This window comes from Chlamydotis macqueenii, chromosome 3, assembly GCF_036417535.1.
Source record: "Chlamydotis macqueenii isolate bChlMac1 chromosome 3, bChlMac1.mat, whole genome shotgun sequence".
NCBI classification, from domain to species: Eukaryota; Metazoa; Chordata; class Aves; order Otidiformes; family Otididae; genus Chlamydotis; species Chlamydotis macqueenii.
The window spans coordinates 108,424,184-108,446,278 of record NC_141558.1 but is presented as its reverse complement, the minus strand read 5'-3'; the positions used below and the strand labels follow the sequence as shown (position 1 = coordinate 108,446,278).

The window sequence follows — 22,095 nt, the reverse complement described above, 5'->3', positions numbered from 1 at the left end:
AATGCAGTGGTTTACTTACAAAATGCTTAGGTTCACACTCACGTGAGATTAAAACTAAAGAAGCTATGAAACTGTCAGTGCTGATCATGACAAATGCCCAGAGAGACTTCAGGAAAAACAGGTTGGTTAAAAAAAAATAATAATTCTGGAGATTAGTAAGTTAGGAGCTTAAATGTAGTTAAAAATGTTTTGTATTGAGTAAGACTCAGCAAAACTAATTTGGAAATGTTTTGTTTTAAAAAGTAGCCAGTCTTAAGAGAGATAATTTCTCACAGGAAGATTACCTGCTAAGTACCAGAAAAACATGTGAACAGGAACTCTAGAAAGTAAAGAATTAATTTAATTTAGTCTTTGGAAAAAAAATTAAAAGCTCTTATCAAGTGAGGGTTAGAAAGGGGAAGGTTAGGTGTCAAGACTGGTTTTAAATTAGTCCCTAAGTATCTATGTACAGTCTTCCATTAGGGTTTCCTAGCACCTCTTAATGGTGAAATGTAGGTAATCTGAATTCAGATATCTATGCACTATTTTTACTTTACTAACAAGTAATCAAAATGTAAAGCAAGTGCCACCCTCATATTAGTGGAAATACTGATTCTACTTATTGAAATAGATTAAAACAAGGCCGTAAATACAGGAAACTGACAGTTCTAGCACTGTTATGAGTTAACAGTTGCCCAGGTTGTTTGTTTTGTACTAAAACTCCGCTAAAAACAACAAGGTAAGGAGGAAATATGAAAATTTTAACTTTTAAAAAGGCTGAGGAATACATAGCATAAAATATTTCAGCCATAGATAACAGTCCTTCAATGCAGTTCATTTTGATGTATAGCAAAATCAGACACTTCATCTGTGCTGCAGTACTGAATGAGAATCCTTTGGGGCTAAAACTTCTCACAGTTACCCAAAGATACAGCTGATTAAAATTTTGCACATTTAAAAAAAAAAAGTTTTCTAGATAAACAATGCAGAACAATTTAATTGAAAAAGCTGAAGTTTTGGCACAAAGCCTCAGAGGCCACAGCTGATCCTATGAGTCAAGTCTTTAGCACTGGGTCACTGCTAAATGTCCATCTACTTGTACGTAGCCTACTCTTATCATTCTTTCTCCTGCTCTTATGAAAACTCATCTAGAGTGCAACAGCTCTTGTTAAATATCTTTTGAAATCTAAACACATCCTTTGCCCCTACATCCTGATGACAAAACTTGAGTACTGGTCGTTTGCTAATTTGGGTAAAAGCGGGCATAAGATGTTAGGGCCTTTATAGGGGCTACAAAATCCATGACTTATAACATCTACCATCATGTGAAAGCTCTGCCAAAAAGAAACTGCCGTGTTGCATACTCCAGAAAGTCGCTGAAAAGATGGGGAAAGCAGTTGCTTTTTCCCTCTCTGTAAAAGCAAGCCTTTTATTCTGGAAACCTGATTAAGAAGTTCCAGAAGCACAGCTTTTCTGTTGGCCTTAAGAGATGACTAGCTATGGGCAGGAGAGTAGCTGCAGACAAGGCAAAAGGAGAAGTTGTCTGCACTGGTGAAATTTCTCAGTGTGACTTGGAAAGATCACTTGTGGTCAGAGTGAAAAATTCTGAAATCGCAGTACTGAAAGCTGTGTTCATCTGTTACCTGTTGGCTCCTGGACATCATAGACACTTTTATCATAATTTTTTTTTTCAAGTTTCCCAGTTATTGCCTGTGAAAAAGCACCACCTAATGTGACACTTTTGGACAGTTTGATGTGCTGTCCATTCTTGGGTCTTTTGTTTCTCTGGAGAGAGTGGCTTTTTCAGGCATCCTCAGTAAAGATTTGTGATTGAACTATTTGTAAAATGCAGTCCTGGTTGCTGCTTCCCCTTAAAAATATTGGTGGTGATCTGTGGGCAGCACCTTAATTGTTAAAATATCCATCAAGGAAGCAGATAACCTGATAAGTCTCTTCATTCTTGGAGGACGGAATGAAGAACCATATCTGTGCAGCTGCTGCGTGATGGGAGTGTTTTCTGGGACAGATAGGCAATCTGTGCTCCCTAGGTTTGGTTAGAAAGAGAGCCCAAGAAGGTGACTGTGCCTGGGTAGTGACTTGGTTTCTATGCTCTTCCAGAGCTTGTTTGGTTTTGTTGATGTGGTGTTAGATAACATTGAAGTAACATTGGGAAATAAAGATTCTGCACCAAATTAGGATCCTGATTATCTTTTGAGTTCTGGTACCAAGGATGGAGACTCCACAACCTCCCTGGGCAGACGGTGCCAGTCCTCAATCACCCTCACAGTAAAAAAGGGTTTCCCATTGTTCAGAGGGACCCTCCAGTGTTTCAGTTTGTGTCCATTGCCTCTGGTCCTGTCACTGGGCGCCACTGAAAAGAGTGTGGCTCTGTATTCTTTGCACCCTGCCTTCAGGTATTTATAGAAATGTATATGCTTGCATTTGCAGTTTGGCAAATGGTCTGTGGTCTATTTGGTAGACACAGCTCTGTAAGTTGCCAAGCAAAAGGCTCTTAGTTTTCTCTCAGTCTCAACTGAACCTCAACAGTTCTCTCATGGCACAACATGATTAATTTTCCTCCCCATCATATAGAGTCAAGAAAGAAGAAATTTGAGAAATTTGCAGTCATTGGAGGGGGATTTTTCGAAGTACACTTTCCAGTAGATTTTGAGCAACTTTTTATGCAAATACTGTGATAAACTCCAAGACCTGCCTGAAAGATTTGATCCAACCTAATAGAAATCAGTGGCAAATCTCTTACTGGTTTCACTGGCAGCAAAACTGTACCTTAAAGTTTTCCCAAGGGGCATTTACAAATTCAAAATGATTGAGGAAACAACAGCTGCCACCATCACGTGATCTGGAGCATAGTTTGCTAAGTGGGGCTACTAAGTGAGACGAAGGAAGATTGCACCATTTTTCACCTTCCAAATAGATATAGTGTTAACTGTCATACATGGTTTCAGTTTTAAATAATCCTTACTATCAAGTCTGCTTTCCTGACTGAAATATAGATACCATGCATGTTTCCTTAATTTTATGTTTTCTGTAGATCTTTTTAATTGTCACCTGCAATAGTTGAAGAAATCCCCGTACAGTAAGTGTAGAAGTTGTTATGAGAAACAGTTGCACCTTGGATTTTCAATGGTAATTTGAACATTTGCCCATTTTCCGTAGTGTTTTTGGTCCCTTTTCACACTATCTTTTAGAAGCTAATTGACAGTACCTGTTTGTTTGAATACTTGCTCTAAACTAGTGCTTAATACTCTTTCTTACCTGATTGACTTCAGCATATTCGTGGTTCTTCTGTTGTCTTCTCTGTACTAGTGTTCATTAGGATGATATTCTTTGCCACCTACCATACTGTAAACCCACTGTTGTGGTGCATTTTCCCTGTGTATAGTTGTGATGATGCTGGAACAACGCTTCCTATTGTAGCATTCCCCTCTCGGCCTTTCCATGGCTCTCCACAGTTGCCTCTTGAGCCTCCTTGCTGATAAGAACATGAAAAAAAGGCACCCACAGTCTTCATCATAGTGAAGCTCCAAACCATACTCAGTGTACTGGTATTAAATATCTATTAACTGTGTTGCTCAGAGGTTTCTTGGTGGTTTTGGCTTTGTGAATTTTATTTTAATGGACATATGCAATAAGGCAGTATGTGGGGGGATATTCTTATGCAGTATCTTTTGTTTTGAAAGTGCAATAATGTACTTCATGCTTGTAGGACATTGCTTATTACCAAGCCTTATCTGCTGAACAGTTGCAGACAGAAGCTGCTAAAATTCAACCCAGCACTTCAGCCACCCAGGAGTTTTACGAACCAGGCTTAGAATCAGCTGCTAGTGCCAAACTGGATGATTTGCAGCGTTCTTGGGAAACATTGAAAAATGTGGTAAGTCTTCATCTGGAAGGTTCAAAATAATCCGCTAGCTTGTAAGGATTCAAATTCAAACAAGAGCTCAGCTAATATACTTCTCTGCAGTTCTTGGTTTTCAGGTGGTAACAAGAATTCTTAGTTGTGATATTATATTACGCTGGCTTTGTTCTTTGTTTGAAAACGTGTGCAGGATGGACCTCCATTAAGAAAAAATAAAAGCCATGAAGGCTAATACTTGCCTTAGGACGTGATAGAAGCATAGAATAGTTTGGGTTGGAAGGGACCTCTAAAGATCATCTAGTCCAATCCCCCTGCAAGGAGCAGGGACATATCCAACCAGATCAGGTTGCTCAGAGCCCCGTCCAACCTGGCCTTGAATGTTTCCAGGGATGGGGCATCCACCACCTCTCTGGGCAACCTGTTCCAGTGTTTCACCACTGTCACTGTAAAAAATTTCTTCCTTATGTCTAGTCTGAATCTGCCCTCTTGTAGTTTAAAACCATTACCCCTCATGCTATCGCAACAGGCCCTACTAAATCGTTTGTCCCAATGTTTTCTTATAGGCCCCCTCTAAGTACTGAAAGGCCACAGTAAGGCCTCCCCAGAGCCTTCTCCAGGCTGAACAGGCCCAACTCTCTCAGCCTCTGATAATTTTTATGGCCCTCCTCTGGACCAACTCCAACAGGTCCATGTTGACTATTACCAGACTATATTCTATAACCTAACAGGGAAGCCCAGTCATACTGGATGAGTTTGCAAAAAAAGGCCCAAGGATCCAGTTTCTCCAAAAACTCAATCAACTTAACACATTGCTGCATAGTTGTGCAGCATAATCATTTGGTGATGTATGAAAATGGTCTAAGTTTTGATGACATGCTATAAATTTTAATTCTTTACAGAGACATAGTAGCTATTATGGAGTATTAAGAACCATGTGTCTAGCATATTGTTCACATCCACATGTTTGAGTGCATAAAATCTAAAATAAGGCATGAGAATGTGCCTAGGTTTTCCCTGCTTGTTGAAGTGCGTTTTTTTCAGTCACATAACCTAGAATTTTATGATATTTAAACAGATACGTATTTTTAATATGGATTTTTTGCTTTATAATTTATAGTTTTGAAAACTGTTGTTGCAAGTTTTTTGTTTTAGTCTTGTAAGCTTAGAGACGAAGCAGAAGAAAGACCAAATCCTGTGTCTGAGGTCAGAATTTATACCTTGCATTCTTCTTCAGATCAGTGAAAAGCAGCGCACCCTCTACGAAGCTCTTGAGCGTCAACAAAAATATCAGGACACACTCCAATCTATATCCACAAAAATGGAGACCATTGAGATCAAACTAAATGAAAGTCTGGAACCAGCCAAAAGCCCGGAGAGCCAGATGGCTGAACATCAGGTAAAAGTCTATATGTGAGAAATACAAGGAGAGCATGTATCTCTAGTTCCCCTTTTTTAGACAGTGGCATTCTTCATGGCTAGATAGCTCAAAAATATGCAGTAGCTGTATGAACCTTCTCTATTAACTGTGTGTCTTGCCGTTCTGGACTTCACACTATTCTAAAGGTAGTGGGGATTCTTTTAACAAGGAGTCTTTTAAAACAGTAGAATAAATTGTAATAGCTTGTCCAGTCAGTATTTTCAGCAAAATCTTTTGCTGATCGTGTTCAGTGACTCATACACATACTGTTCTTCAGCATTAGTGCTAGCAGCATATATCAAACTATTTGTAATGTTCTCAGATTTGCTAAGATCATAACCAATACTCATGCATTGTAAAGTGATCTAAATAAAAGCTTTGCCTTGTTGAACAAAACAAGCAAACTAAACCACACAAAAAAATTCCACCCAAGGGAAATCTTGAGAAATTATGCTCTGAATAATAAGAGAATACTGTATCAAGTAACCGATCTGACATATGTCCAAATTGTAATCATCTAAGCCTTCTATTTGATAGCTTGAAGCTATCTGGTGAGGCTGGTTCTCATTTCAGTAGGAAGTCTGTGACCTGAAAAGGATGACATTTGGCTTTTGTAGCACTGTGCAATGTCCTGTGCATCCAGTGCGTATGTACTGTCAGACATAAAAGTAAAGTATCTGCTCTAACATACTGGTAATGCAGCATCCTTTTGTAGATATCTTGTAAAGTGATTTATAGGATAAGAATGATAGTAGGAACTTCTTTTACACCATGGAGTTGATCTCTGTATGTTTACATATATTGCTGGAAGTTCTTTGTCCAGTTAGTAAGTTTCAGACTGGAAGCTAACCCATGCACCTATTTCTGTCATGAACGCACAGTCACTTGTTCATTATCTTCACCATATTTACTAGAATACCCTCCAGAAATTTTTTGGGAAAAATAGATCTGTATAATACTAATATATAATACTTCCAAAAGAATTCCTTCTTGTGATATGTTTGAAATTCAAGATAAGTAATTGAATCCATATTTCAGTTATCAGATGCGTGATCCTAGCTTAAACATTTAAAAGCAGGACTCAGTCCTTCTGAATTCTGACTCTGCCAAACCAGCAGAGATACACTGCATGATTCTGTGTTCCTAATGCTCCCCTGGGACACTCATCTTGGCTTTTATATTAAGCTTATGCCTTCTGAGATACTTACCTTTCACTGACAAGTGAAGCAAATGCTTTCTCTGCTCTCATTTCTAAATAGGCTTTGATGGATGAGATTTTAATGTTACAAGAAGAAATCACTGAGCTTCAGACATTGTTAGCACAGGAGCTGGTTTCAGAACCGCTGGATGCAGAAGCAGCTGATCAGCTGGCATTGCAGTCCACTCTCACGGTCTTGGCAGAACGAATGGCTACGATTCGAATGAAGGCATCAGGAAAACGACAACTATTAGAGGTACAGAAACAAACCTCTAGGATTGGGTCTTTTGGACCACATTCTACATTTTGAGAGCCACTTTTGGCGGAGCTGTACTTTCACCAAAGTCCTTAGTCACCATTGAATGCTAATAATTGAAAAAGTAATTTTCAGTTCTGCTCATTTCTCACAATTCCTTTCACTAATAAATTATTGTTCTTTTTTAGCAAGCCCCTCATCTTAATGCTAGGATATAAGTAACTGGAAGGAACTTAGAAACACACTGCAGGAGTCGTATTTTATATATGTATATTTTTAAATATCCTAATTGACATTTTCTCAATTGGTTTCCTTGGTATTCCTTGTCTTCCCACAGGAGAAATAGTGGAGTGCAGGTGTTAAAAATCATATCATCTAGAGTAACCTTTTGAGGAGGCACCTGTCCAAACTGTGAGACAAGATAAGGGGGAAAGCTTAAAACAAGAAATAACACCTCTTCCAAACCATTGCATTGTTATCTATGCTCATCTTCCCAGTGGTTTGCATGCAAACTTTTATCATGGAAGATGCACCCCTTTATTTCTTTGTCTACCAGCTTTACCAAAAATCCTTTAATACCAAGCTGACTTTTTAAAAAATCCTTTACATACAGGAAAGTTGCCGTGTATATTATACAGACGAGAAAACCCAGTCATGCTAAAGCTGGCTGCAGTTTGACTACTTTGAACACTGCAGGGCAGCTTTACTGCTATAATGCTAAGAACTGCAGCAGTGAACTCATAAACACAGCAGCTGCTGCCTTCGTAATTTCCAGCATCAACCGATTCTGAGAGACTGAGTAAGAATTGGCTCTGTGAGTCGAACTGGGTTACAAGGGAGTCCTGGGCTGCATCAGCTGCATTAGTCCTGTGCAGTCAGCTGAGACAGTGAACAGATCCTTAGAAAATGTCTTTGTTATTCTTTAAAAATTGCACTTTTTCTTCTCAGAAGAAAAATGGCTTTTACATAAAAATAAGGAACTGGAAGTAGAATAGGGATCTTACTGTTTATAGCTTGCACCTTGTACAGCATCTTACAAACTTCTTGATAGTACTTAGGAGGAGTTGCTAACTAATAATTTCAAGATAAAGCATGAGTCAATTACTGCTCTGAGCTATGGTTAGGATTCTGACAGTTACTTTGGTACAATGGCACAAGCATCCCCCAGTAATCTTGGCTAAGAAATATGTATGGTATATAGACAATATTCAGTAATTTGACCTGTGCGCTTTATAGTTCTGATTTCGCAGATAAAATCTTCCGGAACACTGCAGGGATGTAAATGTAGAAATACAGATAGAAAAGACAATAAAAACATTTTACTGCTGAGGATGTGGATTGACAATATTGTTCTTTCTGTAGACCTGATTTAAATAACTAGAACTTGAGAACTGTTTGGCTCTGGATTATTTGAGACATTTAACAACTGTCATTATTCTTTAACACGTAATTATTAATTTTCCTATTAAAATTAAGCATTCTGAAAAGCTATGCAAACACTTTCCTGTGTGAGGGATTTGCCCTGCACACACGGACCTGAATTTCCATACTGCACGTGTTTTGGCTCAGGATGCCAAGTGTGCTTTTAAAAGCAGCATGTCTTAGCTCACACCTGTAAGGTGTGTTGTGAACAGAAGTGTGGTAGGTTGACCTGGGCCAGCAGCCAAACACCCACCCTGCCTCTTACTCCCCATCTACCGTAGGATGAGTTAAAAATAGAAGGCAGACAAAAAGGCTCATGGATCGAGATAATGACAGCTTAATAGGTAAGGAGAAGCTGTGCATGCAAGCAAGGGAAAATAAGGTACTTATTCACTACTTTCCCATCAGCAGGCAGATGTTTAGCCACTGTCCTGGAAAGCAGGGTCTCAGCATGTGTTACAGTTCCTTGGGAAGGCAAACACCATAACCACAAATGCTCTTCGCACCTTTCCCTGAGCTTTTATTGCTAAGCGTGATCGTGTATGGTATGGAATATCCCTTTAGTCAGTTCATTTCAGCTGTCCTGGCTATGTCCTCTTCTAACCTTTTGCCCACCCCGAGGCTACTGGCCTTTGTGAGGGCCAGTTAGAAAGAAAGCCGCACTGTTCAGCAATAGCCAAAACATTACTGCATTATCAACACAGTTTTAGCCACAGTTGCAAAGCATAGCACTGTACAGGCTGCAATGAAGTTAACTCCATCCAAGCCAGATCCAGTGGCTGGATTTCCTCCTCTTGTTCCATACCCTTTGCAGCATGCTTAGGTTTTACATTAACTGATACATCTAAGTATTCTCTGACCATCCTGTTCTGTCTGTTTCTTACTCCCAAAATCCCCTCTACTCTCTCCAGAGCTCTGGATACAGAGCTCTTGTACTCAGAAGCCTGGAACTGGAGACAGTACTCCAGCTGTGGACTCAGTAGTGTTAAGCACAGGCAAAAGATCACCTCCCTCAGTCTGCAGCAACTCTCCTCTTAATGCAGCCCAGACCATTAGCCTTCTTTGCCACAAGGGCATGTTGCTGTGTCATGTTCAAATTGATGTCCACCAGGACACCCAGATCCTTTTCTGCCAAGCTGCTTTCCAGCTGGTCAGCCTCCAGCATATACTGGTGCCTGGGGTTGTTCCTCCTCAGGCACAGGGCTTTGCACTTCCCTTTGTTCACCTTCATGAGGTTCCTATCAGCCCATTTCTTCAGCCTGTCAAGGTCCATCTGGTTGGCAGCACAACCCTCTGGTGTATCAGCCACTCCTCCCAGTTTTGTTTCATCAGTGAACTAGCTGAGGCTCATTACTGGCCTCTCACTAGACTTTGTGCCACTGATCACCACCCTCTGGGCCCACTTCATATGGGGCTACTAAAGGGTGAGAGAGTCTGGTTGATCACTCCTTGTCTGTCCAATGGATGGACCAGCTGATGGATGGAGCCAGGCAGCCTGCATTGCTGAGATGCTGTTGCTGCAGCAGCCATTGGAGCTTAATGTCCTTCTACACCCCAGAGGGATCCTCTGAGAGGCCAGAGAAGGTAGCTCTTTGGTCTTCTCTTTACCCATGGCAGCTGCTCCAAAGGCCCACCAGTATCCTGTCGGGTCCCTGAAGTACCCCTCTCATGCTTCTCTTGAGAGATAATAAGGCTAGCTAACAGCCTGCTGCTGCCAAAAAAAGGCAAGGCTGCTTTCCTTTCCCTGCAGCCCACTCCCAGCTTTGTGTCCCTGTGCATCTTTCTCCCTAAGCAAACAGTGCTCTGCTAGTTGAGCAAACTGAATCAATGTGGAGGAAGCCCAAATGAGCAGCAAGAGGAGGCAGAAAAGATCTCACCTTTAGAAGGCTGTAATAGCAGAGATCCACTGAAGGAAGTAAAAATACAGTGACTTAACTGAAACAGAACTTCCATCACCAGAAAAGTAATTTAATCAATTAAAAGCAATAATATTTTGTAAAGGTTTCTAACTTATAAAAGAAAGGGCTTATTATGGTTTAAAAATACTATATGGAAGTTGTGAGAGGCAGAGGGGAAAAATATTTTAAGTGATTATTGTGTTTTGTTTGTTTTTTTTAAATTAAAATATAGTTACAATTTGTATCTCTAGGAAAAACTGAATGAGCAACTGGAAGAACAGCGGCAAGAGCAGGCTCTTCAAAGATACCGTTGTGAAGCTGATGAGCTTGACCACTGGCTGCTCAATACCCGAGCAACACTGGACACTGCTTTGGTTACTGCTGAGGAACCTATGGACATGGAAGCACAGCTGGTAGACTGTCAGGTAAAACTACCAGTCCTGTAATGTTTACATGAACAGGATGGACATACCTTTATCTGAATGAAGAGGCAAATATGGACTATTAATATTAAGATTGTTATTGAGTGGAGCGAGCCAGCATATTAGTGGGGAAGAATTTCCAAGCTCCTTAGTACCTCATATGTGCTCAGTTAGCTTCGCAGATGATTTGTGAAAGAAAATATAGCCTGTTCTTCATTTCTTGTTAGATTGCGAACAGTGCTTTAGAAATTGCCTGTAAACCTAGCAGAAGGAAAAGATGATCTCCTGAGTGCAAGAACATTTAGAGCTCTGTAACTTCAGGAGGGGATTTTGGTCTTGCTTTAAAGACCTTGTATTCACTTCACTTACTGTTTTTGCTCCACTCAAGCTAGAGCTGTTGAACAGCTCACTTGATAGATATGAAAACACCTGCAGTGTACTTTCCTACTCCTCCTTTTTCAGCTGAAGAGCACACTCCCACTAGCAGTGGTGACTGGGACAGTGTTGCGTTTTCTTCAGGAGTAATCCCTACCCACATTTAAAAGTAAAGTATAATAATCAGTAGTTACTATTTTTATGAATTTAATATTAATCAACCAAGAACACCAAAGTACCTGAGGAAAAAACATTTTGCTGCAATAAGAGTAATTGCATATACTTTTATTAACAAGACTTGGATCAGTCATAACATCCAGGTTCTCAAATTAGTGGGAGTTTTCCATTTCTCAATTAGAGTTTAGGACTGTGTGATCATTATAATTAAAATTACAAGATAGAGAAGAGACAGATGGACAAAAGATTCCTTTCATATTGAAGAACGAGGATCTTGACTATTTCAGGATAAATGGGAGTTAAATTTTGTGTAAGTCTGATGAATTAAACATACAGTTAAATTTCCACCGCATTATTGGAATTTTAAGTCTGCTTAGTGTCAAGGTTCTTTCATCACCCTTTCTTGGGAGCTGTTTGATGTGTATAGACAAACCCTGTGAGTTTAAACAGAGCCGTAGTTTTCTTTTTAATACGATCTGAAGGAAATTCAAAATTACAAAGAACATCCAACTTTGTGGAAAAGTTAATACTGCTGTTCTTTTGCTGGTTCTTAAAATCTTAATACAGTAAGTTTAAAAAAGAAGTACTTAATTTTTTCCCCTTTTTAGAAACTCTGCCCATCTTATGCTGCACACGTTCATTTGGGAGCAGTATTTGTAAGTTTATAATGGATGGTTGCTATGGAAAGAAAAACGTTTGATTTCAGGTTATTTTTTTGAGCAAGAATTGTATGTGCCTTGAGTTTGGAAATCAAAATATGCAGTATGACTTTAATACATGAATGGTTAATGGAATGTCAGGAAAGTAGCTTTTGAGAATAAACATGCCAGAGATTTGTCAGTTTAAGTCTCTCTTTAGACTAAAGAGGATTATATGGAAATCCTTAAGTCCATCATGCACCAATCAGAAAGAGCAAATAGTGAGAAGAGAAGCTTATCAACGTAGCCAGAGCAACACATAGGAGGAGGTAGGAAGCATTTAACTAAATATACGTGAAAGAAGAGGAAGGAAGTAACTCTAGCTGTGCGCTCTTTCTTGTCGTTACGCATGTCAGTCTAGCTTCTTAGCCATCGTTACCTTTAGTGTGCAAATAAAGAGCATCTCCTCTACAACAAATCCTTTGTTTCAAATGACTTTTTAATTTCCTATTTTGAAAGAGGTTGTGAATAGAAATGGCAAATACAACCATTTGCAAGCATATTCCTAAGGACTCTGAAAGGGACTGGAAGGCAAAGCAGTGACAATCTGACTTGCCCTTAGCTTGGCAACGGGTGAGGTAGGCCACAGGTCGTCTTGACGGAAAGCGTGACAGATGCTGGAAAATGTATGAATTCGGTTCTCTGTTTTTGCTGCTGCAGAACATGCTGGTTGAAATAGAGCAGAAGGTGGTAGCCTTGTCAGAGTTGTCTGTGCACAACGAGAATTTGCTTATGGAGGGGAAGGCTCACACCAAGGACGAGGCAGAGCAGCTGGCTGTGAAGCTCAGGACGCTGAAGGGCAGCCTTCTGGAGCTGCAGAGAGTGCTCCACGACAAACAGACCAACATTCGGGTAAGTGGCTCTTTCCGATGGCTTCGCGGTGGGCGGGAGTTTGGGGGATTTCATGGCAGTTTTATGCAACTGGGAAAAGGAGTGGAAGTATTTTGCTGATTTAGTTTGAGCTATTCTTCTTTAGTTGGTAGATGGAATTACACTCCAAAATAAAGAACTGCCTAGCAAGCTGTACCTTGTAGTTTTCAAGTTAACAGCACCACTTCATGGTGAAACTATTGTAACATCACTGTCTTCACTGAAAGAATAGTAATAAAGTAGATAGATTATCAGTTTCGTCTGGATATACAGTTCCTGTTCCCAGTCCCTTTAGATTGCATGTGCTCTGGGGCAGAATCCCTCCTGCAGCAAAAGAGCAATCTTAAATACATGCTTTCCTCCATACGGTGTGCACGACGCAATGAACAGGTAACATCAAGATAATGAGAAATTTTAAAATATGCCTAGTACTTACTGGTGTCATTACACCAAACAAAATATTATATAAACAAAGATATGTTTAACCTCATTCTTGTCTGTTCCTAGCAGCATTGGTCTGCTTATTGCCACCTGTTCATTTTATTTAACAGTTGGTTTTGGTCATTCTTTAGGTTAAGCTAGCATGCGGAGAACCGAATACGTACAAGAAACCCAACCATGTAATGTGACTGACTGGTTTTGAATTTGCTTGCCCTGCTGTGACTCCCTGCCCCTCCTCTTTTCTTTTACTTCTTTTCTGGGCTTTGCTGTGCAAATTAAACACGATAAGCTTCAAAGATTTCTAGCTTGTAATGCAGATTAAAGTCTACTGAGAGGTTAGCTTGAAAAGTCACTTGACATGCTAAGAACTATTTTTAGTTCAAAGCAACTGGATAACTATAAAACTTAACATAGCTTCACAAAAAAAAAACCCAACAAACAAACAAAAGGAAGGGAAAAAACCCAGGTATTTATTCCTGTTGCATCTAAGATGAAGTGACTTGAATGTTATTCTTGCATATTCTTTCATAAACCTAATGATTAGGCAAATGAAAAGTGTCATCAACAGCACGTAGGTATATAATACCATATTCTGATATATTACTTGTGAAGTGAAAAGGCATCACAGATTTTTTTTTTTTTGCTTCGTTTTAAAATATGCATGCTGCATTTTAAAATGTGCTGCATTTAAAAATACAATGGTGTCATTTATTTTACTTAAACTTTTAAAACAGATTTTTGGATGCTTTTCTAATATCAAAAATAACAAGATAATTTCCAGATGTAGAATATGAATTATTTGAGATGCTACATGTGTGCAAGACTTAAGTTTTTTTATGAATTGCAAGCATTTCTTGAACTTCACTTATCGATCAGGGAAGAAAATACATATAGGCAGTATAACATCTTCAAATTTTTGTTGAGCAATTTTTTTTTTTCAAATGATAAATTCTATAATGTCTTTTTCCAAACAATCCAAAGCCATAAAGTATTTCTTATGGACTGAGGCTCAGAGCATCAGATGCCCAAAAATGTACTAACTTTATCTGCTCCCACTATTAACCCTGAGAAACACAACATGCTAACAGCACTGTTGCTCATGCACGTAAGAAATTCAGACTTACACACGTCTTTAGGTGTACTGATAACCTTGTAATTGCCCAGGGGCATAGAGCAGCCTGCACCCAGAAAAGGAATGATCCTCCCAAGTTGCACTGCAAGACCAAGAGCATTGTAAAGGCTGAGCTATTTTTTCCTTAAAGCAATATTTCAGCATATCTGTTATTCCTGTGGCACAAGGCTTTTTAGGAGCCAGTGTGACATTTTTTAACTTCCTTGCAGCAATTTCAAGTTTCCTTCTAATTTGATTAATTAATACCACTAATGATATGGGAAAAGTGGTTTGAAGATCAACTCCTTTAGTTTCAGTACTTTATTTTATGAATAATCAGAAACATGCTGAATCAGGAGAGTTACAGAATAAATTGATTCTAAATGTAGCACTTTGAAAAATTTACAAAACATTGCCTTATTACTGTTACCTACTAAATTCTGTGACTTGGAGGCAATAAAAATAAATTGACGCCTTATAAAACAAAGAAGTAGAATGGATTCTTCTGTAAAAAAAAAGCAGATAGTGTTTCTTTACTTTTTATTTCGTAGTATGTGTGTGGGAGGGATGGCTTCAGTTCCAGAAGACAAGTATGCCTGATAGAAGTTTGTACAATTCTGAACTCCTTTGAAAGATCAGTTTTATCACCATGTTCTTCAAGGATTTTCTGAATATTTCTGTGCTGGAGTGGATAGTCACCAGGAATAACAGCTTCAAGCATTCATTTCCCTGGCTGTTGAAAGGAAATGTAATACAATTCCTTCAGACAGAATTCAAATGAAAATGCAAGTGTATTTTTTCAGATTTATATTTGTGATTTAGGAATGATAAAATCTAGTTCACAAATAATTTTGATCTTAAAAGTATGCAGAATAGCATATTTGCAAAACCTCATTGCATCCACAAATGGCATGATCTGTTTTATGCTCTTTGCCCTTGCAGGAACTGTGGGACTACTGTTTATTTGTCTTAGTATAATTTCAAAATTGTAGCTTCTTCAACCCTCTTCCCAGAGAAGAGAAGGCTCAAAATCTAAGTGAAATCAATCATCCTGCCCAAATGCAATGAAGAACTAGATACTGTTCTCTGAAGGAATTTACAAGTTGAACAGCTGTTGTCCCTTAAGCATATAAAATGAAGCAGATTTTTTTTAAACAATTTACAGAAAGATTGTCTTTTTTTTTTCTCATTTTTAACAGAAAAAAATAAATTTCCAGACACTCCTTATCCCTCACATATTTTCTTTGCTTGATCTGATATCCTGTGACGACATTGTTCATACTCCAACCATGTCAGCATTTCTAGAAACTTATTCCTGCAAAATAAAGTATCACAGTTTACTTGCAAAGTGAATGCTTAGTGAAACAAAGCTATTTCATAGAGCGAGGGCTAATGATTCTTTCCAGCTCTAGATATCTGCTTGCTTGTTTTGCACCTCTTACAGTTTATATTCTCTAACACTAATCAGTCCTTTCAACTCCAGTATACTCCTCGTCCCCCAAAATTGAAGCCTTACACCTAATTTTTACTGTTTAGCAAAACCATGCTGTTTCAGTGCTTGATGCCAGGGACACTGGTGGCAGAGGTCCATCCCAGTTGTTAGCATAAGGAGCACCAGGTGAAGTAGAGGGGCTTCCTCAGCCACCTTCAGTCATGCTGGTCCCTGCCTGATTTGAGACAAAGGAAGGTGGAACTTGTTTTTTGTTTTGGAGAGCCTGCTGTAATGTCTGAATGCCTGAATGTCTGCTGCTCTTACTCTGTTTAGAATAAGAGCTGAATAATGAGCAAAATATGAATCCTACAAGAATGAGATACAGTCAAAATGAGAGAGGAAATAAGCCCCAGCTTTAGCTCTTGAAATTATTTTTTTAAAAAAAAAACAACATCATTTGTGCCTGCAAGTAATATTAAATAAATCCAGAAAGGTGTGTAGATCTGAGTAGCTAGAACTGCAAGTCTGTCTTTAACATTAGGCGTAGTGTGTCCTAAAATAATTTAAAATTACAGCTGACATGGATTTCAAAAGTCAAGAAGTTGCTAAAGTAGTTTTTGAACTGCTAAGGCATTTGCTGTTTTTGCTTGGCTTACACCGAAAGCCTGTCTAATTACTCATGTTGGAAAAACATAATAATAGAAGTATGAAGTGAAGTTACTGTTGCTTTTACTGTTCTATTATAACATTCTGTGGTTTGGTGTCTCTTATTGTCTTTACTGTTGATATCATTTAACCTGCTGTTAACTGACTGTGTTTCTGACAACCACGGATAGAGGTATGTACTTACTGTTAAATAAATTTTGACCAGAATGACAACCAGCATTCTCTACTTTTTAGTTAGACAAAAAAAAAAAAGGCTTTAATTAGACTAAAAACCTGGCAGAAACAATCCACTGATTCCCTGCATTGCCAGTTAAAGCTGCACCCTCAATTACAGATCAGTGCTGTGTTTTAGGAGAAGCAGAAGAGTTTTCAGAAACAAATCAATCCATAGTCTCTGATTCTGCTGAGTGCCGTGGTGCATGTTTATTTTTATATTTTTATGGATGCTTTCTTGGTAGTAACTGATAACCAGTAGGAGTCAGAAATCTAAAGTCATTGTTCACTTCAGAATTTATGTCAGCCAGCAGCTTCGGAGGTGGAAGGTGGCACTGCATTTGCTTTTGAGTTGAAGAGCTGGACCTGCCAGCTGTCTAGCAATAGATTTTACAAAATCTTTATTTCTTTCTCTTAAAGCAGGGATCATTACAAGAAAGGGAGGAGAGCGATCTGGACTTTGTTTCCTCACAAAGCCCCAGTGTCCAAGAATGGCTGGCACAAGCAAGAACCACTCGCTCACAGCAACAGCAGAGCACCCTGCAGCAAAAGAAAGTTAGTGTTTTACATTTCTTTTACTCCTGTCTTCAGATTGTGCTTAACACTGTGGCTGAGCCATTCTGGTTAATATTTCCACTGAAATCTTAATTTTCACATTGTTTCTTACTCAGTGCTTTTTTATAATGATGCATCTAGCTTAATATTTTATATCTGTAACAGCCAGGCGGGCTAGACTTCCTCGGTGACCATGGTCAACTCACTTAATCACTCTGTACTTCCATTGTCCATTATTAGTTAAATTGAATCAAGTCTTAAAGTTACTCTAAGGATGGTATGATGGCATTTGCTCAAAAAAAGTAATCAACATTATCTTTATAGAAGCAAAGATACATGCGTTCCAAGGTATATTGTGTTGCATGATACACAGACATCTTCAGTATGTTAGGTTTCAGAAACTACATTGCATTAGTCAATTAGTTCAACAGTCCAGTCTATGTACCCATTTCTGCTGTGTCCCCTGGGTGGAGATTTTACACTGCTTTTGGTGCTCAAGCAAGCCATATCAAAAATAGCTTAGCTATCTTTCCATGACAGTTATGCAATGGAGACATATCCTTCAAGGCAAAAACAATCTGTTTGAGGTCTGTTTTGGCTTTTTTAACTTGCTATGCTAGGAGCTGGAACAAGAGCTAGAAGAGCAGAAGAATCTGCTTCGGTCAGTGGCATGCCGTGGAGAAGAAATCCTAACACAGCAAGGTGCTCCAGAAGGCCTGAGTATAAGGTGTGCTTTTATGTATTCTTCTGCAAAGTAAATTTCTATGACTGTGCTTTGTCATACTTATGTTTATGCATATAATCCTCTAATTTTTGTTTTAGCTTATTTATGGAGCACCTAGGATACTGGAGTCCTGGTTTATAATTCAGGGGTCTGATAATATAGTTACACATACTGTTTTGTGCTAATAGATCACCTTCAGTATTTAGAAATTCTTTTTATCAAGTGTCACACTAAAATTATAAACTAGCAGGATTTGTTAGACAAGCAGTGGATCAGTCACTATAGCTTTATGGTCCAACATCAGTGTGTAAATCATAGCTGATCTCTAAAACACGGTAGTCTGCTGTTGTAACCAGATCTTCTTAGATGAGGTACTCATTGCTTAAGTTTCTTTTTCCTGCAGTGAGTAAATATTTTCCTTTTTGAAGCCTTGTATATTTCAAATTTCACCTCTGGTCTATATTTTCTTGCACACTAGCCCATTTAGGGGGCAAGCAGATGTCTATAAAAGCCTCAGCTCTGAATGGGAAAGACTTCTGCCCTAGAGAAGGCAGGAGAAAACTGCTGCTTACTGCCAATGCAGACCTTCAGGGAGCAGGAAGGGCATGGTCTTGGGAAGAGGAAACCAAGGTGAACATTATCAGATTAAGAATCAAGGAGCAGTCAACCCTTCAGTTGAAGTACTTCCTTGATGTATCTCAGTAGTTGTAGTTTAGCCCCGCTTAGGACCAAGCTACGCATTCTGTCTCTCACTCCCCCCATCCTCCAAGGGAATAGGGAGAGATAGTAAAGAAAAAAAAGGCTCGAGGTTTGAGATGAGGACAGGGAGAGATTCTTAAAGTTACTGTTACGGGCAAAACAGACTTGACTTGGGGAAAACTATTTGTTTATTATTAAAACCAAAGCAGGATAATGTGGAAGAGAACAAAACAACTTCCCCCCACCTCTCCCTCTTCCCAGGCTTAACCTAATTTCAGTTATCTCTACCTCCTTCCCCCCACCCCGAGCAGCACAGGGGAGAAGAGGGAATGGGGGTTACAGTCAGTTCATCACACGTTGTTTTATGCCACTCCTTCCTCATCAGGGGAGGAACTCCTCACATTCCTCCCCTGCTCCATCATGGGGTCCCTTCCACGGGCTGCAGTCCTTCATGAACTGCCCTGGCACAGGTCATCTCTTCCACGGGGTGCAGTCCCTCCAGAACAGCTGCCCCAGCAGGCCCTCCACAGGCCACGGCCTCCTTCAGGCATCCACCTGCCCTGATCTGGGGTCCTCCACGGGCTGCAGGTGGATCTATGCTCCTCCATGGACCTCCATGGGCTGCAGGGGGACAACCTGCTCCACCATGGTCGTCACCACAGGCTGCAGGGGAATCTTGGCCAGGAACTGCATTACTCCTCCCCTCCTTCTTCACTGACCTTGGCGTCTGCAGCTGTTCCTCTCACAAGAAATTCTTCACAATCGACTCAGGCAGATGCCTCTCAGGTTCTCTTCACATCTCCTTTTTTCACTTTCTTGCAGCTGGGCTGGGCCAAGTCTGGCCCAGGCAGGAGGCCAGAGGGTGAGGCCTGCAAGGCCCACAAGGCTCGTGCCTCCCACTCTGCCCTTCGCTTCTGCTTCTTCACTTCTCTCCCCCCACTTCTATTTGAGGCTTCCTTCTGTCACGTGAAGTTATACTACAGAAACAAACAAAAAAAAAAAGAACAGAAAATGCTGAACTCCTTTCACTGTTTACCAAAGCTAAACTGATGTGCTTGTCCTGCATTAAAATAGCAGGGTATGTCTGGCATTTTGAGAGAGGAGGTGAGGAAGGAGTCAGATAAGATACTTTTTCTTTTTTTTTTTTTCTCATGCTTTGAAGTAAAGCTTGTTTAGAGGTTACGTTTCAGTGTAGTGCATATTCACTCTGCTTGGGGTTTTTTTTACTTAATATGAGTATTTGCAACTCTAAACGGTTTCTTAGAAAGTACATTTTATTTCATCAGGCAAGAACTTCTTTCTGTTACAAACCAGCCTTTGTCTTACTATCTGAAAAAAAAAAAAAAAAACAAGTTAAAGCTTTAAAAAGTAGCACTTAATTTAATTGTAGAATTTCCCAATTGAAAGAGGAAATACACACCTTACACAGTTACAACTTCTGTATTTTTTAAACCTTTATGCATCTTCCCATTCAGTGAGAAGCCTGATAGACTCTCTGAGGAATTAGACTTGGAAGGTGAGAAGCCATCATCTGAAGAACAGATGAAGGTGAAATGGGAAAGCCTGAACCAGGAATTCAATGCCAAGCAGAGACTGGTCCAGAAAGCTTTGGAACAAGAACAGCTGGTAGCTATTTTTAATTTCTCTTTACATTTTCTCTATGAAAGCAGTTGTCACAACACTACATGTTGTAGCAGATGCATTAAGGTGATGCAGTTAATGCAAAGAACATGGAACAATTAATATTTGTGATATCTTTAAAAACTATTAAATATTACCGTTAGCTCTGTGATTGAATTGCACTACAATTCAGGTGAATAAACTAGAAAGGAAGAAAGGGCTCAGACAAAATTTTGATGTACTTATCTAACACAGGATAATTCTGTAACAAATCATCCCTCTGGAATTGACCAGTACTCTGGTAACAACACAGAAGTAAAACAAGTATTTTCTTTTTTAATTTATTGGTTACATTAGTTTCTTTCTTAGTGGGTATGTGACAAAGAAGCAAGTGATTTCAGCCACAGAATTTTTACTGCAAGAAACAGGGATTAATAAACTAAACCAGGGATAATCAAAGTTCTGTATTAACATACATCCTCCATCCAGACACATTATTCTTTATGTAACACTACATTAAAATCAGCTTCCAGAGTTCTAAATATCTTATATTCATTCAACAGTAATTAATTATTTGTTTGCTAAAAACAAGGTACTGCTAATTCTGGCCACAAGTAATCTTGCTCAATGTGAGCCGACAATGCACGCTTGAAGTCCAGAAAGCAGGCTGCATCAAAAGAAGTGTCATCAGCAGGTCGAGGGAGGTGATTCTGCCCTTCTACTCTGCTCTCGTGAGACCCCACCGGCAGTTCTGCATCCAGCTCTGGAGCCCCCAACATAAGCAGGACATGATGGACCTGTTGGAGCAGGTCCAGAGGAGGCCACGAAGATGATCAGAGGGCTGGAGCACCTCTCCTATGAGGACAGGCTGAGAGAGTTGGGGCTGTTCAGCCTGGAGAAGAGAAGGCTCTGGGGAGGCCTTATAGCGGCCTTCCAGTACCTAAAAGGGGCCTACAGGGAAGATGGGGAGAAACTCTTCAGCAGGGCCTGTTGTGATAGGACGAGGGGTAATTGTTTCAAAATAGAGGGAGGTAGATTCAGATTAGATATAAGGAGGAAATTTTTTACAATGAGGGTGGTGGAACACTGGAACAGGTTGCCCAGAGAGTGGTGGATGCCCCATCCCTGGACACATTCAAGGCAGGGTTGGACGGGGCTCTGAGCAACCTGATCTGGTTGGAGATGTCCCTACTTCTTGCAGGGGGGCTGGACTAGGTGACCTTTAAAGGTCCCTTCCAACCCAAACTATTCTATGATTCTATGATCTTGCACTGCTAGCAAACCTCCTGTTGAGAAATCTTCTATTCAAGGTATTGACAACACAGAACAGTCATAGCAGGACCCTGAGCATTATTTGGTTATATCCTCAGTAGTTAGCAGTAGAATCTCTATAGCTATATCCCTAAATATGGAGAAGCATCCTAATTAGTACTTCTCTCTCAGCAGCTCTATAGTAGACCAAACAGATTGAGATCTGGAATGCCTTTGTGTAAGGAGGAAGGACAGCATGAAGATAAATTCTCAGTGTCACCAGCATTGGTTGAATTGAATCAGGCCTTTAAAGATGCATCACCTGAGGTAACATTTCAATTGTCTTTATACCTGTCCTCCAGCAGAGCCACATTTACAATGAAACTCCTCTGCCTGCCATCTGGATATCCAACCCTTTCCCAAATGTTAGAAAGAATATCTTGTACTTCTGCTCTAGACTTCTTTGGTTCCTTTTGCCCAGGCTGGACGAGTGGAGGAGAGCCTGCATCTTGAACAGAAGCTGTATGATGGTGTTACAGCCACCTCCTTGTGGCTAGATGGAATGGAACAACAGGTCTTTGTTGCTACAGCTCTGTTGCCAGAGGAAGAAACAGAAACATACCTCTGCAAGCAAGAGGTGAGAAATCCATGAATAGGACTTTTTTTTTGAATTGCCAATAAGAATGCATTTTATGTAGTGTTTAGAAATAAAATACTAGAATCCTGGATAAGTGACATGTCACTGTCATAATGTTTATGTAGTTGCAGTATTCTGCTACTGATAGAAATCA

General features: G+C 39.7%; 1 protein-coding gene across 1 annotated transcript in view; it reads left to right on the top strand.

Moving 5' to 3' along the window:
* SYNE1 (spectrin repeat containing nuclear envelope protein 1) overlaps window positions 1-22,095 on the top strand; it is a 310,078-nt gene that overhangs the window by 209,470 nt on the left and 78,513 nt on the right. Inside the window, exons 93-102 of the mRNA XM_086745962.1 lie at window positions 3,707-3,874; window positions 5,094-5,255; window positions 6,536-6,730; window positions 10,302-10,475; window positions 12,383-12,574; window positions 16,876-17,010; window positions 17,631-17,737; window positions 19,909-20,059; window positions 21,500-21,631; window positions 21,786-21,941. Coding sequence (XP_086602088.1) covers window positions 3,707-3,874; window positions 5,094-5,255; window positions 6,536-6,730; window positions 10,302-10,475; window positions 12,383-12,574; window positions 16,876-17,010; window positions 17,631-17,737; window positions 19,909-20,059; window positions 21,500-21,631; window positions 21,786-21,941 — 1,572 coding nt within the window. The remainder of the gene's footprint in view (window positions 1-3,706; window positions 3,875-5,093; window positions 5,256-6,535; window positions 6,731-10,301; window positions 10,476-12,382; window positions 12,575-16,875; window positions 17,011-17,630; window positions 17,738-19,908; window positions 20,060-21,499; window positions 21,632-21,785; window positions 21,942-22,095) is intronic.